General features: G+C 46.4%; 1 protein-coding gene across 8 annotated transcripts in view; it reads left to right on the top strand.

Annotated features, from left to right (window-relative positions):
• The window catches only part of TTLL6 (tubulin tyrosine ligase like 6), a 49,387-nt gene extending 43,252 nt beyond the window's left edge, over positions 1–6,135 (top strand). For all 8 annotated transcript variants that reach the window (XM_055576112.1, XM_055576105.1, XM_055576107.1 and 5 more), the window contains one exon: positions 5,257–6,135. In XM_055576112.1, the coding sequence (XP_055432087.1) occupies positions 5,257–5,304 (48 nt within the window). In that variant the 3' untranslated portion in view covers positions 5,305–6,135. The remainder of the gene's footprint in view (positions 1–5,256) is intronic.
• The last annotated feature ends 9,867 nt before the right edge of the window (positions 6,136–16,002 follow it).

The raw sequence follows: 16,002 nt of genomic DNA, 5'->3' as shown, positions 1-16,002 counted from the left end.
TCCTGATGAAAGTGAAAGAGGAGAGTGAAAAAGTTGGCTTAAAACTCAACATTCAGAAAACTAAGATCATGGCATCTGGTCCCATCACTTCATGGCAAATAGATGGGGAAACAGTGGAAACAGTGACAGACTTTATTTTCTTGGGCTCCAAAATCACTGAAGATGGTGACTGCAGCCATGAAATTAAAAGACACTTGCTCCTTGGAAGGAAAGTTATGACCAACCTAGACAGCATTTTAAAAAGCAGAGACATTATTTGCCAACAAAGGTCCATATAGTCAAAGCTTTTTTTCCAGTAGTCACATGTGGATGTGAGAGTTGGACTATAAAGAAAGCTGAGTGCTGAAGAATTGATGCTTTTGAACTCTGGTGTTGGAGAAGATTCTTGAGAGTTCCTGGGACTGCAAGGAGATCCAACCAGTCCATCCTAAAGGAAATCAGTCCTGAATATTCATTGGAAGGACTGATGCTGAAGCCGAAACTCCAATACTTTGACCACCTCATGCGAAGAACTGACTCATTGGAGAAGACCCTGATGCTGGGAAAGATTGAAGGCAGGAAGAGAAGGGGACAACAGAGAATGAGATGGTTGGATGGCATCACCAACTCAATGGACATGGGTTTGGGTGGACTCCAGAAGTTGGTGATGGACAGAGAGGCCTGGCATGCTGCAGTCCATGGGGTCACAAAGAGTCAGACACGACTGAGTGACTGAACAGAACTGAACTGATGGTGGAGCGATTTATACTGCTTGACTGCCTATAGGAGATACATTTTAATCATCTCATTCACTTCTGCCACCTAAAACAGACTGACCGGACAGTCTGACCTGGCCGCCTTGTGACCTATAGTTCACACTGCAGAAGGGCTGACGAGTGAATATCAGCCCATATGCATCACTTTGGGTGCTCATAAAAATGCATATTCCAAGGCCTGCTCCTGGAAATTCTGAATCAGTAGGTCCTACTGAGGGGTTCAGGAATCTGCATTTTAAGAAGTTATCATCCACCTCACTTTAAAAAATATTAAAATTCACCTCACTTTAAGAAGTTCCACTACATGTTCTGATGATCCTCTCACCACCCTCAAAGGAAAAAATTGGCCTAGTGTTTCCCAAACTTCCGTGATGATATGAATTGTGTGGGGGCCCTTGTTAAGCCTGTAGTTTCCAAGGCCACACCTCTGGAAATCCTGACATGAGATTTGGGACAGGCCACTGGGAATTTGCCTTTTGAAGACATCTCTCTAGTGTGGAAATGAAGACTATCCTACATGTAGACCCGAGCCTGGGCAGAGGAACCTGTGATGGCCACCCTGACCTGTGGACCTGTTATAGGAACAAAACTCCTCAGTCCTGATGGGGCTCAAACCCACCCCCACTGTCTCTGGTTCATGATTTTCTAGAATTTTAAGTTATTTATGCTCCTACTTTTAAAGGGAAGGATAGGGGACTTCCCTGGTAATCCCTGGTGGTCCAGTGGTTAAGAATTCACCTTGTGATGCACGGGACATGGGTTCAACCCCTGATAGGGGACTAAGATCCCGTATGCCTTGGAGCAACTGCACTTGTGTGCCGCAACTAAGACCTGATGCAGCCAAGTAAATAAATATTTTTTAAAGTGAGGTGGATGATATGTGGTTGGGGCGGGAGGCGGGGGTTAGTCGCTAAGTTGTGTCTGACTCACTGTGACCCCACGGACTGTGGCCTGCAAGGCCCCTCTGTCCATGGGATTTCCCAGGCAAGAATACTAGAGTGAGTTGCCATTTACTTCTCCAGGGGATCTTCCTGACCCAGGGATCAAACCTGGGTCTCCTTGCATTGCAGTTAGATTCTTTACCAACTGAACCACTAGGAAGCCTGGGGCATGAAAACTTATATGCAATATGAGTGTTAAAATAAAGTTATAATGATCAGAAGCCACACTGAGAAAGGGAGAAATAATTATATTGAAAGGGTATGATTAAGTGCTTCCTAAAATGACAATTTAATTTGGCTTTGGACCTCTTAGCAGAAAAAATAACATTGTATCCTGTTTTGGACTTTTTTGTCTCCCTAATCAGAGACTCCCAAAGGACATAGACTATGTCTGCACCGTCACACTGGGGTTTCCCTGAAGGCAGGGTCTTCATCCTCCTACCCCAACGCCAGAGAGGGCACTCCCCAAGATTAGGGCTGGTTCTGTGGGTTTCTTCATCCCCTAAGCTCTTGGCTACTTCTACATCTACTTCTGCTTCACTGACTATATTAAAGTCTTTGTGTGGATCACAACAAACTGTGGAAAATTCTTAAAGAGTTGGGAATGCCTGGCCACCTTACCTGCCTCCTCAGAAACCTGTATGCAGGTCAAGAAGCAACAGTTAGAATTGGACATGGAACAGTGGACTGGTTCAAAATTGGGAAAGGAATATGTCAAGGTTGTATATTGTCACTCTGCTTATTAACTTATATGCACAGTACATTATGCAAAATGCTGGGCTGGATGAAGCACAAGCTGGAATCAAGTTTGCCAGGAGAAATATCAATAGCCTCAGATATGCAAATGACACCACTCTTATGGCAGAAAGTGAAGAGGAACTAAAGAGCCTCTTGATGAAGGTGAAAGAGGAGAGTGAAAAAGCTGGCTTAAACTCAACATTCAGAAAACTAAGATCATGGCATCCAGTCCCATCACTTGATGGCAAATAGATAGGGAAACAATGGAAACAGTGACAGACATTATTTTCTTGGGCTCCAAAATGACTGCAGATGGTGATTGCAGCCATGAAATTAAAAGATGCTTGCTCCTTAGGAGAAAAGCTATGACCAATCTAGACAGTGCATTAAAAAGCAGAGTCATTACTTTGCCGACAAAGGTCGGTCTAGTCAAAGCTATGGTTTTCCCAGTAGTCATGTATGGATGTGAGAGTTGGACCGTAAAGAAGGCTGAGCACTGAAGAATTGATGCTTTTGGACTGTGGTGTTCCAGAAGACTCTTGAAAGTCCCTTGGACTGCAAGTCAATCAAACCAGTTAATCCTAAAGGAAATCAGTCCTGAATATTCATTGGAAGGATTGATACTGAAGCTCCAATACTTTGGCCACCTGATGTGAAAAACTGACTCATTGGAAAAGACCCTGATGCTGGGAAAGATTGAAGGCAGGAGGAGAAGGGGATGACAGAGGATGTGATGGTTGGATGGCATCACCAACTCCATGAACATGAGTTTGAGCAAGCTCTGGGAGATGGTGAGGACAGGAGAGCCTGGCGTGCTGCAGTTCATTGGGTCACAAAGAGTGGGACATGACTGAGCGACTGAACAACAGCAACCTCTTGGCACATCTCTGTACACACTGGCACTCATGTAACTAGTCTGGGAACAAAGATAGCTCTCTCTCAGTTGAACCTTGGTGAACAGCTGTGACATGGGATGCTGCTTCTTCAGGCCATTCTTTAGCAAAGTCCAGCTTGGATTTGGACTCCATGAGAAGCTCTGGGATTTGTAGGCAGAGAAGGTTTTAATATTTTCTCCTAAATGAGTAAAGATAAATTTACTCATCTAGTAAACAGGTGATTCTTTAGGGGTGATTCTTTTCACTGCCTCTGATTTCTAAGAGCAGTTTGTCATGTGGTCACTTGCCATTATGGACTTTTTCTACCATAGTAGACGATGGCTGAAGGTACTGGCATGTTTTCTGATGAATATTAATGATGGTAAAATTTACTCTTTTTTTTTGGTAATGTACTCTTATAGGCACTAGCACTCTCTCTCTCTTTGTATATATATAATTTAATTTCAATCATAATTGTGAAGTTTAGAAAAGAAAAAACCGAGGCTCAAAGAGCATAAGGTTTAACATTCAGGAGGTTCCACAGCTTTCAGTGGTGAAGGGTTTGAGTCAGATGTTTCTGATTCCCAATCCTCAAGCTCTACAACCACTCTTTCTTTCAAGTGGTATTTTTAATATTAGTCTTCAGTTAGAGCTAAGGGAATGATAAATGGCTCTTTAGTGAAGGTATTTCTGTAGGAAGCAGTGGTGGCCACGGCCAAGCAGGGCATTCCAGGGTATTGTGTGGAGTCAGCAGATCTCAGAGCTTATCCTCTGTTTTTAGGTCAAGTAATGGCTTCTCAAAATTCCCAGCTGATCAGACTGCAGGGAACTGACACATACAAGGCAAACTGGCAAAAGTCTAATTATATGCAGCAGAATGCCTATCAACGTGTTGGTTTACAAATGGAGCAGGATGTGGTATGAGAATAGGGCTTCTGCATAATGCTTGAATTAGAGAAGGAAAGCGCAGAGCAGATGTTCAGATTACAGATCATGAACTTTCTCTGTAGATATAATAACAATACCTTCCACACATCACGTTTACCTACTGTCTCTCATGTAATCCTCAGGTCAATGCTGTGAGGTTGGCAAGACAGAATTATTCCCTTATCCTCAATTTGCAGAGGAAGAGAATCAAGGTTTGGGAACATTAACTGATTTGCCCAATGTCATACAGTGGTGGGTTCCGGTGTTTCTTCCTCTTGACCAATCTGCCATGAACTTAGATCCCATCCTGACTCATGTGGGAAAGGGAGCCCTGACAAATTCCTCCATTTTTCTGCTTAAATCTCTATAACCTCATGATCCTTCCTTGGGATCCACTTTCGCAGTGAGGCCACTGAGGTCAGGGCTTCAGATCTGCTAACAGTTGAGCTTTAGGGGATAAGTAGTCCCTTGTAGGACTTAAGGATGATTTAAAGCTTGCTAATGCAGGGTGCTTGGCAACCTCCTCGATAAATGTAGCTACAGTGATGATGGTGGTAATGATACTGTGCTGATGCTGTTGAGCCCAACACAGACTGGACACTTGTTTTGGGTGTATTAAAAGTTTTGCCTACAGTATCTCAATCCTCAAAGCAACTCTTTGTGGTAAGTACCACTGTTATTCTCTTTTTTCAAATGAGGAAACCAAGGTTTAGAGAACTTAAGTAACTTGCCCAAGGGCACACAGATACTGGGAGCTAAGTTTGTGTTCTTAACAAGTACCACTTGTTGTCTCTGGACCAGCCAGACTGGCAGCTCTTAAATGATCCTTGTCAAATGTTTGGGGCTATGATAAGGATTCAGGAATATGAATGTTGTGTAGGTAAAATGAGTTTCTGGTTACTGTGGATGTGAATCACCACAAGATAGGAATGGTGATGATGAAAGTTAATTGACTTAAATATTCTAGAAGCCATTTTAAAGAAAAATCTAAGAAAAAAAATCTTTTTTTTTTCTTTCCAGAGTCAGACTGGATTTCTGCCATTTCTTCCTCTTTCTCCCAGGAAATGATTTGTCTCTTCCTACAGTGTCTACGATACCTGCAGAAGCAACTGAAAGTTTTATTTCCTCATCTAGAGAGCCTGGTCTTATGACTACCTCCCTTTAGCACTACAGAAGCTAACAGCCTTGCCTTTTGTCCCACCCCCTCAGTTAGCTTACAGTACTGGAGGACCACAACTTCTGGGAGTTATGGGTGCTGCCCCAGGACACGTCCTAGCTGCCCCACCAGTGGCGTTCTTATGGGTCCCTCACACAGCACTGCCATCCAGGACACTCCCAAGGATAGAGCAACATGAAGGGAGGAGTGTTGCAAGGAAGGACTCCCCATTTCCAGAAGTCCAGAGCCCTCAGGGCACCACCAGGTCAGTGTCAGTGGTCTTCAACTCCAGAGAGAAAAGACAAACAGCTAGGCTTGATGGAGAACTCTGAGCCCCGAGTAAGGGAATCAGGACAGCTGTAGCTTCATCAGGTAAAGACCAGACCTCCTCCTACACCAGCAGCTCTGTGCCCAAGTATCTTCCAGCTGCCTTCCCTACCATCCGAACTCAAATTGCCTTTTCTGATGCCACAATCACTGTTCGGCTGCCATAGGTCATAGTCTGGCCCAGAGAAAACGTGTAAGACTTGCTGAAATGGGACTTCCTAGAAGCTCTGTATCTTTCCCTTTTTGTCCCTAGTCACCAACCCCAGCCAATCAAGGTTCCTGAGTTGATAAAATGGAAGTCTCTTAAGGTGAAGCCAGAATTATTTGTCTTCCTAAGGGACAATTTGGTGCCAGCACTTTTGAACCTAACGACAGGGTCACCTTCAGGGTCGTGCAGTCTATGCAGTCGCACAGGGCTCCACGCTAGGAAGGCCTTGCATCTGGTTTAATGCTGTTACCATCTTGAAATTCTGAATAATTTGTGAACAAGGAGTCTTGTATTTTCATTTTTGCACTGGGCCCACCAAATTAGGTAGCCGATCCTGCCTAGAGGCTGTGATGGCTCTGGGTTGTCCAAAGGCAAAATATTATTAAGAGTGGGGTGCTTTCCTAGCCCCACCTGCCTCCTGCTTGTTCAGCCATGGGGCTATGCAGAGCAATTGTCTGCTGAATGCTTACGGGGGACAAAAATGCTCGTGGCAGTCCTTGCCCCCATGGAGTGTGCGGTGGGGTAAGACGGGTCCCCGGATAACTAGTCGGATTTCAGTTCCACTAAAGAAGAGCATCGGTGGATGAGAAGGAAATGCCCTCACACCCAGTTGTGAAGATTAAGTCTGCTTCATTAGAAGAGGTGATATTTGAGGTGACGGAAAAAGATAAATGGATTTTTTAATTAAAAATTTTAATGTAAAAAATTTCACATTGCAGTGATGATTTATTTGCCTTTGTATGAAATTTTGTATAAAAATTTAGGTTCAAAATGCCTTTCCTTCAAAAAAATTTTTCGATTGAAATACAATTGACATACAATATTGTATCAGTTTCGGGTGTACAACATAGTGGTTCAACATTTACACACCTTGTGAATTGATCACCACCATAAATGTAGTAACCATCTGTTACCAAAGTATTACGATATTACTGACTACATACCCTATGCTGTACATTACATCCCTGAGATTTATTTATTTTATAACTGGAAGTTTGTTTCTCTTAAATTCCCTTCACCTATTTAGCCAACCTGCCTTCCCTCTGGTGGTTACCAGTTTGTTCTTTGTATCTATGAATCTGTTTCTGTTTTGTTTGTTCATTTGTTTTGTTTTTTAGTCCACATATAAGTGAAATAATATGGCATTTGTCTTTCCGTGTCTAACTTATTTCACTTAGCATAACACTCTCTAGAACTATCCATGTTGTCGCAAATGGCAAGATTTCATTCTTTTTATGGCTAAGGAATATTCCATTGTGTATGTACACTACATCTTCTTCATCTATTTATCTATCAAAGGACACTTATGTTACTTCCATAACTGGGCTATTGTAAATGATGTTGGAATGAACATAGGGGTGCATATATCTTTTCTAGTTAGTGTTTTTATTTTCTTTGGATAAATACCCAAAAGTAGAATTTCTGGATCATATGGTTAGTTCTATTTTTAATTTTTTGAGGAACCTCTATACTGTTTTCCATAGTAGCTGCACCAATTTGCATTCCCACCAACAGGACATGAGGATTCCCTTTTCTCCACATCCTCACCAACACTTGCTGCCTGTTACACCCTGATAATCAGTTATGTTGAGCATCTTTTCACGTGTTGACCAGCTATATGTCTTTTTTTGGGAAAATGTTCAGGCCTTCTGCTCATTTTTAATTGGATTGTTTGGCTTTAAAAAAAATTTGCATTGAGTTTTGTGAGTTCTTTATATATTTTAGATGGTAACCCTTTACTGGGTATGTCATTTACAAATATCTTCTCCATATAAACAGGGTTTTAAAAAGTGAGTATGAGGTGTGGGACTGAGGAATAAAGTTCTGGAAGAAAATATAAACAACCCGGGACAAAAGAAGTAAAGTCTAGTCCAATTTGGCTGGATCCGAAAGGCTAACTGGGAGATGACAATGGAAAGATAGTTTAAAAGAGGGCCTTGGAGACCCAGGTGTTCTTTGTTTCATTATCGTAAACTTCATGATGATGGTGAACTAGTTTGTGGCTGTCTCTCCACTGGAGTGTACCATATGTCTACTTCTTTGTATCCCCTGCTTTCAGCCTGGTGCTTAGCACCAAACTGTGATTCAGTAAATACTTGCCAAATGAATTGATGTAGTGGAGAGTCTAAAATGTTTTCCTGGGAAATGTTAACCTAATTTAATAGGCAGTAGGAAACCACTGGAGAAGGAAATGGCAACCCACTCCAGTGTTCTTGCCCTGGAGAATCCCATGGACGGAGAAGCCTGGTAGGCTGCAATCCATGGGGTCGCACAGAGTCAGACACGACTGAAGCGACTTAGCAGCAGCAGCAGCAGGAAACCACTAGAGGTTTTTGAATGGGATAGGTTTTATTTAGTGTTAGAAAGGTGAATCTCATAGTAGATGGTAGAATGGATGACTAATAAGGGGGAGAGAACAAAGCTGGGAGAGAGGTTAGAAGGCTCATACAATGATCCAAGCCCTTGCAGCCCCTATCAGGATGGCTGACTGTGGGAAAGAAAGGGAGACAGGGGAGACAAACATTGTAGAGCTGGGACAGAGCAGCTGAATGAATGGAGGGGGAAAAGGAAAGGAAACAAGAAAGATGGCCTCAAAAGAACTGAGTCCCGTCAAAGAAAATAGGAACTTTGGAGCTTTGGGGGATGGAGATCAGAGTATTTGTTTCATAAAGCAGATGGATGAGTTCCTGTCTCCAGATGGATTTAAAAGAGCAGCACTGAAGGACACGTTTCCAAATACAAAAATGATTTTCTGAAGACAAAGCTGTTAAATGCAGCCATGTTGGATCAGGAAGGTTCTCTAGGCTCAAAACTATCTGGGCAGCTTAAAAAAACTATCCGGTGCCTCCACTCCCTCAGACGAAATTAGTCAATCTGGCTGAGGTAGGGGGTATTAACCTTGGATTTAGAAATCTCCCTCAGAGGGTCCTGGTACATAGTGAAGTTCGGGAGCCACTAATCTGACTCATCCCATTGGACAGCTGTGGCCACCTCAAACAGGCAAAATGAGTCCAGGTTTCCCTCCACCCTGGCAGGGGGTGTGAGGCGAGCAGACTGGCAGCTGTTCCAAGCATCCTCCCCCTCCCATACTGGATGATTACATGAGCCAAATGTAATCATTCACAAGCCTTGTCTTTACAGCTGGCATGTCACTTAGCTTAATTACAGCACACAGTGGCATTTCAACTCAAGGAATCTAAAAAAGCAATAAAATGGGTTTTGCAAATTGTTAGAAAGGCAATGAAGACCTTGAAACTGCAATTTACTAAGCATTGCTTTCAATTATTTTCCATTCTCCAGGCATGACTCTAAGTTATTAACCGGCAGCCTAGGAAAGCCAATCGGCAATGTGTCCTGCGGAGGATATTGCACGTCTCCTGAGAGCACACTATGTGCTCGGGAGGTGGTGAGAGGCTCAGGAGCTGCCCTGAGGTGGGAAAGGATCATTCTGAGCATGTGTTTTTCCCACCATGCACCTGCTGATCATGCTTCTGCCATGATTTTCCTGAACCACAGGCCATGACTGGTCTGGGGTGGCCTCAGTAAACCCCCCTTCCTTTTTATTCCTGAACATCTACTGTCCCGAAAAAGTGTGAGGAAAAAAAGCAAAACCTAGGACTTAATTTTTTTAAATTTAGATTTTGTGCTTGATGTCTTCAGCTCCCTGTCTGATTTCTTTTGCTATTTCCTGGTTCCTTTTAATTCTTGAGTACGTACTCTTTGGGCAGCCATTTTAAAGGGAAAGACTGTGGTATCTCTCTACCACCCTGCTTTCCTGAGCCTAGGAGTCTTAGGAATGATAATAAAAAGAGACTCTACCCATCTGAGAAGGGGGCGGAAGCAGCAGGGAGTCACAGCATCCCCTTGCTGTGAGCAACATTGGTCAGCATGACAATCAGGAGCAGAGTGCCAGCTGCCTCTGCAGTCATGCCAGGCAGGAGAGCAAACACCCAAATCCTGTTGGCAAACCCAGCAGGGCCATCACAACGTGGCCAAAGTAAACAGGGGCTGGGGCAGCCTGCTGAGATGGACTCTCACTTGCCCTTGGATCTGGTAGAGGGTGAGACCGAGCCAGCTGAGCCCAGGGGTCAGGTCATTGAATAGCCAGAGGGACACTCGTACCCATCCCTGGGTTGGGGCAAAACCTGGACCCTTGCTATCCTTGCCATGATCCCTTTTGAGTTAGGCACAGGCCAGGGAACATATGATGATCAAGCATGTTCCCATGTATTACTTTGTTTATTCTTCACAGCAGGCTTATAGATCAGTATTATCCCCATCTTGCAGATGAGAAAACTGAGGCAAGGAGACATTAAAGACACAGAGCCAGGACTTTGTCTCAGGGCCTCTGACTCAGAGTCTGCTGCACTTCTCATCCCCTCTGCCCTTCCACTGTCCACTCCAAGCTCTCCCCTGTCAGTTCCCACAGTCCTTCCACTGGCAGAGCTCTCACCCTCTAAAGCGGACTTGAGTTCTTTCTGAGAAAATGAGGGGCCACTCAAAGGAGCATGCGTGTGTGCTAAGTCACTTCAGTTGTGTCTGACTCTTTGAGACGCTATGGACTACAGCCTGCCGGGCTTCTCTGTCCATGGGATTCTCTAGGCAAGAATATTGGAGTGGGTTGCCATGCTTTCTTCAGGGGATCTTCCCAACCAACCCAGGTATTGAACCCACGTCTCTTATGTCTTTAGCATTGGTGGATGGGTTATTTACCACTGGTGCCATCTGGGAAGCTCAAAGGAGGGGGACAGGTTATTAAGAAACAGCTAGTAGACCCCTGATTCTGTGTGCCACACCCACCAACACAAACAGAGGCCCAGTGAGAAGAATTTGTTTACAAATATTTTTAGTTATTTGGATATTTCACCAGTGCTTCTTACCCTCACCCCTTATTTAAACAGGAAAGATCTGAATCAAGAGCTCTGCTTTTCATGTTATAATTTCGTTGTGTTTGGACACTGTCTGAATAGACCCTCTTCTGACCTGCGGCCTCTTAGTTAGGTCTTGCCGCCTGGTTGGGAAATATATGTTTCACTGGCAGCCACACAGAAGCTATATTCATATCTAATGGAGGGACTGGGCTCCTATTGATAAAAGAAAAGCCAGTTCTTGGGTTGGCTGTTCCCTTCTGGGTCCCCATTTCTGAGCAGATTTCCTGGTTATTTGAAATTTTCTGATTATTTTTCCAACATGACAGTTTGAGAAGGAGGGATAGAACCAGTACTTCTCCTCTAACATTTTCATTTGTTCTGCTTCTAGGAACCTTGCAGGGAAAAGCCACTGTCAGAAGGAGCCTGGGAAAGAGGAGGTGAAGGGCGCGCTTGGAGCAAGTCCTCCAGTCCCTGTCTCTGGAGAGAGGATTTAGAAGGCAGGGTGGGCTGCGGGTCCTCGGGAGAGAGTGAGGCCTGTGCAGAGCTGGTTTGGAACTTCTGTTGGAGAAGATACCGCCAGGCAAAAGCGCATGGGGGAAATTTGCCTGTTGTTGGATATTAGGACACGAGCAGTAAAAACCTCGCTCCCCACCACCCAGGTCCGAAGTGCGGTTCCTAAGCGACCCAGGGAGTAGGCTGATTCGGGGCGCTGAGTCCAGGGGAGAAAAGTCCCTGGTGGACCGTTTCTCGCTCCCTGCTTCCCAGACAGCACCTCACACGCGCTGTCCCGCCCAGCGCATCCCGGCTCAGGCGCCAGAACCACGACCGGCGCCGCGGGCGCGGGCGCAAGGGCTCCCCGTAGAGAGGCCAGGCTGTCGCCCCGGCGGGGTCGGGGGACGATGGGTCCGGGGTGGAAGTAGAACAGAGGTTGGCCGGGCTGCGCCTGAGATTCCGCTAAGAATGCTCAGGCCAGGGCCAGAACGCCGGTTACCAAGCGCTTCCCCCTCGCTCCACTCCCGGCTTCGCTCCACAAAGCCTCTGAGGTAACATCAGGGCGTGAAATTGGCTTCCTCCGATATGGACTAGAGACTCCGGAGGCATCGCTGCTGTTTCTTCAGCAATTATCATGTTCCAGATACTGGGGCAAAGCGCATAACAAGCTTTATTATCCCCCAAACCACCTGATGAGGGGGCTGCTATATCCATTAACAGACGAAGACTGAGCCTGAGAAGTGGAATAAACCAATAGGTGTCAGTTCAAGACTGAACAGTCCATGTCTCCAAACCCAGGGGAGACCTGGGACGCCTGGACCTCGGTTGCTTGAACTTACACTTCATGCTTGGAGTCAGTTTCTAGTGTTTAGATCAGTGTAAGGCTAGTCAGGGAGCAGAGCTGTGCGTTTCAGCGTGGTCACCTCCATTTCTTGGCTGCTTCTGTAAGGACTCCCATGAAGACAGGGTGGGAATGGCAGCAACTCCAGTCTTACAGAACTGAACTCAGTGACGACCGTCCAAGTCGTAGACAGTTTAGAGCAGTTTCAAGGAAGGTCTTCTGATGTCCAAGAAGAGTTTTCAGCCTGGCTGTTCTCTTGGATTATTTTCATTGTTGGAGTAAAACACTGGCTGTTAGGGGTGTCTCTGCATTTGGTAGCTTTGATTTAATTGCATCTGCCTCTTCCCAGAGCTATTGATTCTCTTGGTGTGGTGGTGGGCTACAGCCTGGACACCTGAAGAAAGGGAACGGAGCGCTCTCCCTTTCCTTCCCTCCCTCCTATCCTTCCTTCCTCCCTTCCGCCTATGTTTTCCCTTCCTTCCTTCTTCTCTGGGGTCTGTGGAGAAGAGTGGAATTTGGTGTTACTTTGTCTTTAATTCACTTCTCAGTCACTCTAGTCACTTGGCTGTAACTGGGTGGAGGCAAGTGCCTGAGGGTTTTTCTGGGACTTGTGTCACTGGGGCCTTGAGAAGGTCTGAGAGGAAGCTGAAGCTGGTGGGACATTTTTGCTGACACGAAGTCCTGGGCCATATACTGTGTTGATATGATTCCAGCACCAATGCTGTAACTGTTAGTATTATCCCCCTTTTACAGGCAAGGAGGCTATGCTCAGGGAGATGAAGCTGGTGAAGCTGGTGAGGAGAGGGATCCAGGTCTATGCTGGGTCTGTTTGACCTCACAGCTTCTTTGTACTCCACCCAGGGCCCAAAAATGACTTTGAATTGAGAGTCAAAACAGGCTCCCTTTACATCATCTTCAACATTATAAATGATAGCCATAGTAACTACGTTCTTAAGATTTAGTAACCAAGTCCGTCCCCAAGAAATGAGAATTTCCTCTTGTCCTGCCTGTGCCCCCAACCCTTCACAGATGCCTGGTGTCCCTCCAGAGGGATGTCCTTTAGCTGATTCTGAGGGAATGGGAATCCAACTGAGACCTGACAGTCCTTTCCCCCATCCCCCAACGCTGGGGTCATTTTCCAAGTCTAATTTCTGAGGCTCCAGAAAACTGATTTTTTTATCTAGCTAGAGAGAAACATCGACAGTGGGATGCTCCTTCTTCCTCCTCCAGGCTGCCCTCATAGATTCCTGGCAGGAAAAAGAGAGAGAGGATTTCAGAACCTCCTCTCCTCTCAGCCTCACTCCTTTCCTCCCTCCCTCTCCCAGCCACCCCCTCGCTTTCTTGTCCCACCAGTTTTCAAAGTGCAGAGGATGTTTACCCTCCGGAGCAGGGCCGGGATGGCGCAGAGGTCAGAAGCCTGATTCACCACTGGGAGGCACCCGAACCCGGCCCCTGCCCCACGGCCTCGGATGCAGAGGCGATCCAGCCTCAGAAACCCCATGCTGCCTTGCCAGTAATCGCCTCTGGGACTCCCCAGCCTCCCAGGCATCCCTCCTGAGCCCGCCTGCCAGGCCCAGAAGCGCACTCAACCATGGGAAAACTGTGAGGGGGCCCTGGGTGCTCTCCATCCCCAGGCGCCGTCAGAATTGAGGAATGTGGAAAAGGGTTTTCATATCCCGCCCCACCTGACCTCCAGTTCACTTTAAGACTGTCCTGGCTTGTCTTTGTCTAATGCCTAGAGATTTCTGCTCACCCTCTCCCCGCTCCTACCCCCGCACCAGGCCAAGAGACTCTTTGCTCTTGGGGAGGAGGAGCAAGGAGGTAGAGGAAAGTTGAGAACTTGCACCTTCCCAGAGGCCACAGGTTGAGAACTGAAAGAGTTTGGATCTTAGGTGCAGAGAGGAAGGGGTAGCAGCCTCCCGGCTCTTCTAGTCCATGACCTCTGAGGAGTGGTTCCCCCTTCAGAACCCGGGGCGGGGTGGGGTGTTAATATTTCACCAGCTACCCCCTTCCTTCCTCCCAGAAGCTCCTAAGTGGACCGTCCCCAGTCCAGGTGCCACGTGGTCCCATGTTGAGTCAGCCTCCTCACCGTGCAGCCCCGACCCAGGCCCTGTTTGCCGGAGCTTGTTGCCTCGGCCCCCGCCTGACCCCGACACACCGATAAGCCCCCCAGACGGCCAAACATCGTTAACTTCTTTGCATTTCTAGACTTCTCTGCCTGTCCTTTCCATGACCCCAGCTGAGGGGTCGCCCGGTGTGAGTCTGCACTTCCCCCAGGGGCTGGACTTCGGTGGGACGAGCAACCTTGCCTCGTCCCCATCCCCTCCCCCATTCTCATGCTTCAGGATGGGGAGTCAACTTTCTGTGAAAGCTGGTTGGTCTAAAATAGTGTTCTCTCACGCTCTGTCCTGCCACAACTCAACTTGCCTGTGTAGCTTGTCTCAGAAGAGCTCCAGGAAACAGTAAAAATTAAGAGACTGAAAGGAGAAATTGACACAGAGAATGTCAACCACAATTTCAGAAACTGAAGCTTAAAATCCCTCTCAGCCCAAACCTAAATATGTGGGGTGGGGCATGAAAAGGACTGGATTGTCCACTGGGTCTAGTAACCACCATATTATGTTCTTGCTTTCTTAGTTCCCTTTGCTTTTTGAAGTGCTGCTCACACACACACACACTAAAAGGGGATCACACTAAATAGGAGACTGTCTACATCAAAAACAAGCAGTTGCTGGGAAACAGGATGCTGGTGGTTTTCCCCAAAGCCCAGGGGGATCATAGCCCCAGGTTCACAGACCATCTGTCCAGGGTGGAGGGAACCACTGTTAGAAAGCTGGTTCTTCTCACCCCAGTCACTTGCTTCAAGCACCCCGCTGCGACCAGGGACACTGGTTCTGCCCTCAAATCCTTGTCTCTCCATTCCTCCTAAGAAAGAGAAGTCTTCTGGAAAAAAACACCCCAGGAAAACAGGCTCTGGCCAAAGAGGGAGCTGGGGGTGTGGAGAAGGCATCCACAGGGGAGGACAGAGGGTCTCTGGAGTGGGGATGGAGAGCTCCTCTTCCTGGAGGAACTCCCTCCCTTTCTGGACAGGAGCTGAGCTCTTCAACCCAAATATGTGGTCTACACTCATTCAAGCAATTGTTTGGATAAATTGGAAAATTTTCTCACCTGAAATAATGCAATCATGGGACCAAGAAGTTAAAAGTCCTTTGACCAGAAATCAAATAAGAAAGCCTCTCCCAAAAGAAAGAAAGCCCCTCAGAACTCTCCTGGGAAAGAGGTCTTTTGACTAAGAAATAGATGTTATAATCTAATTTTAAAAAGCCTTTAAAATTCGATTTACCAAATCCATACCTCAATTTCAATAATTCTGAGGGGATAAAACTTTATAACCAAATCGTGGGGAAAGTATATCTTGTTTTCAAATCTGAAACGCTACCCCGAGGCATTTGACTGGCTTGAAATTCCTCCAGTTCCTAGTCAGTTTCGGGCACACAGCAAGTGCTCAGAAAGTGTTGGCAGGTACATCCTCGCCTCCTTGTGTATATCCGGCTCCTGACGCTGGAACTCTGCAGGGCCCGAATTCTCTCTCGATCTTTTCTCTTAACGATCGGTCTAATGTTTTGGGGGCCCAGTTTCTTTTTATAGCGCCCGAGTAGGATCAAGGCGCAAACCATTCTGCCTTCCAAAGAATTTCTGAAAGTGGTGGGAATGAGCGGAATGAGGATTACTTCCCAGAAAAGCGCTGCAAAGGCTGCTTTTGAGCCCCCGGAATATCCAGTGCTTTAGAAAGAGCGGCCTGTGTTTGCGACCCGAGACAGGGGAACCCGCCTGGAGTTTTGCGAGGCAGGATGCGGAGCGGTTGGCTCAT

The sequence above is a fragment of the Bubalus kerabau genome, chromosome 4 (genome assembly GCF_029407905.1).
Source record: "Bubalus kerabau isolate K-KA32 ecotype Philippines breed swamp buffalo chromosome 4, PCC_UOA_SB_1v2, whole genome shotgun sequence".
Classification (NCBI taxonomy): domain Eukaryota; kingdom Metazoa; phylum Chordata; class Mammalia; order Artiodactyla; family Bovidae; genus Bubalus; species Bubalus kerabau.
This window is presented reverse-complemented; position numbering and strand designations above follow the sequence as displayed.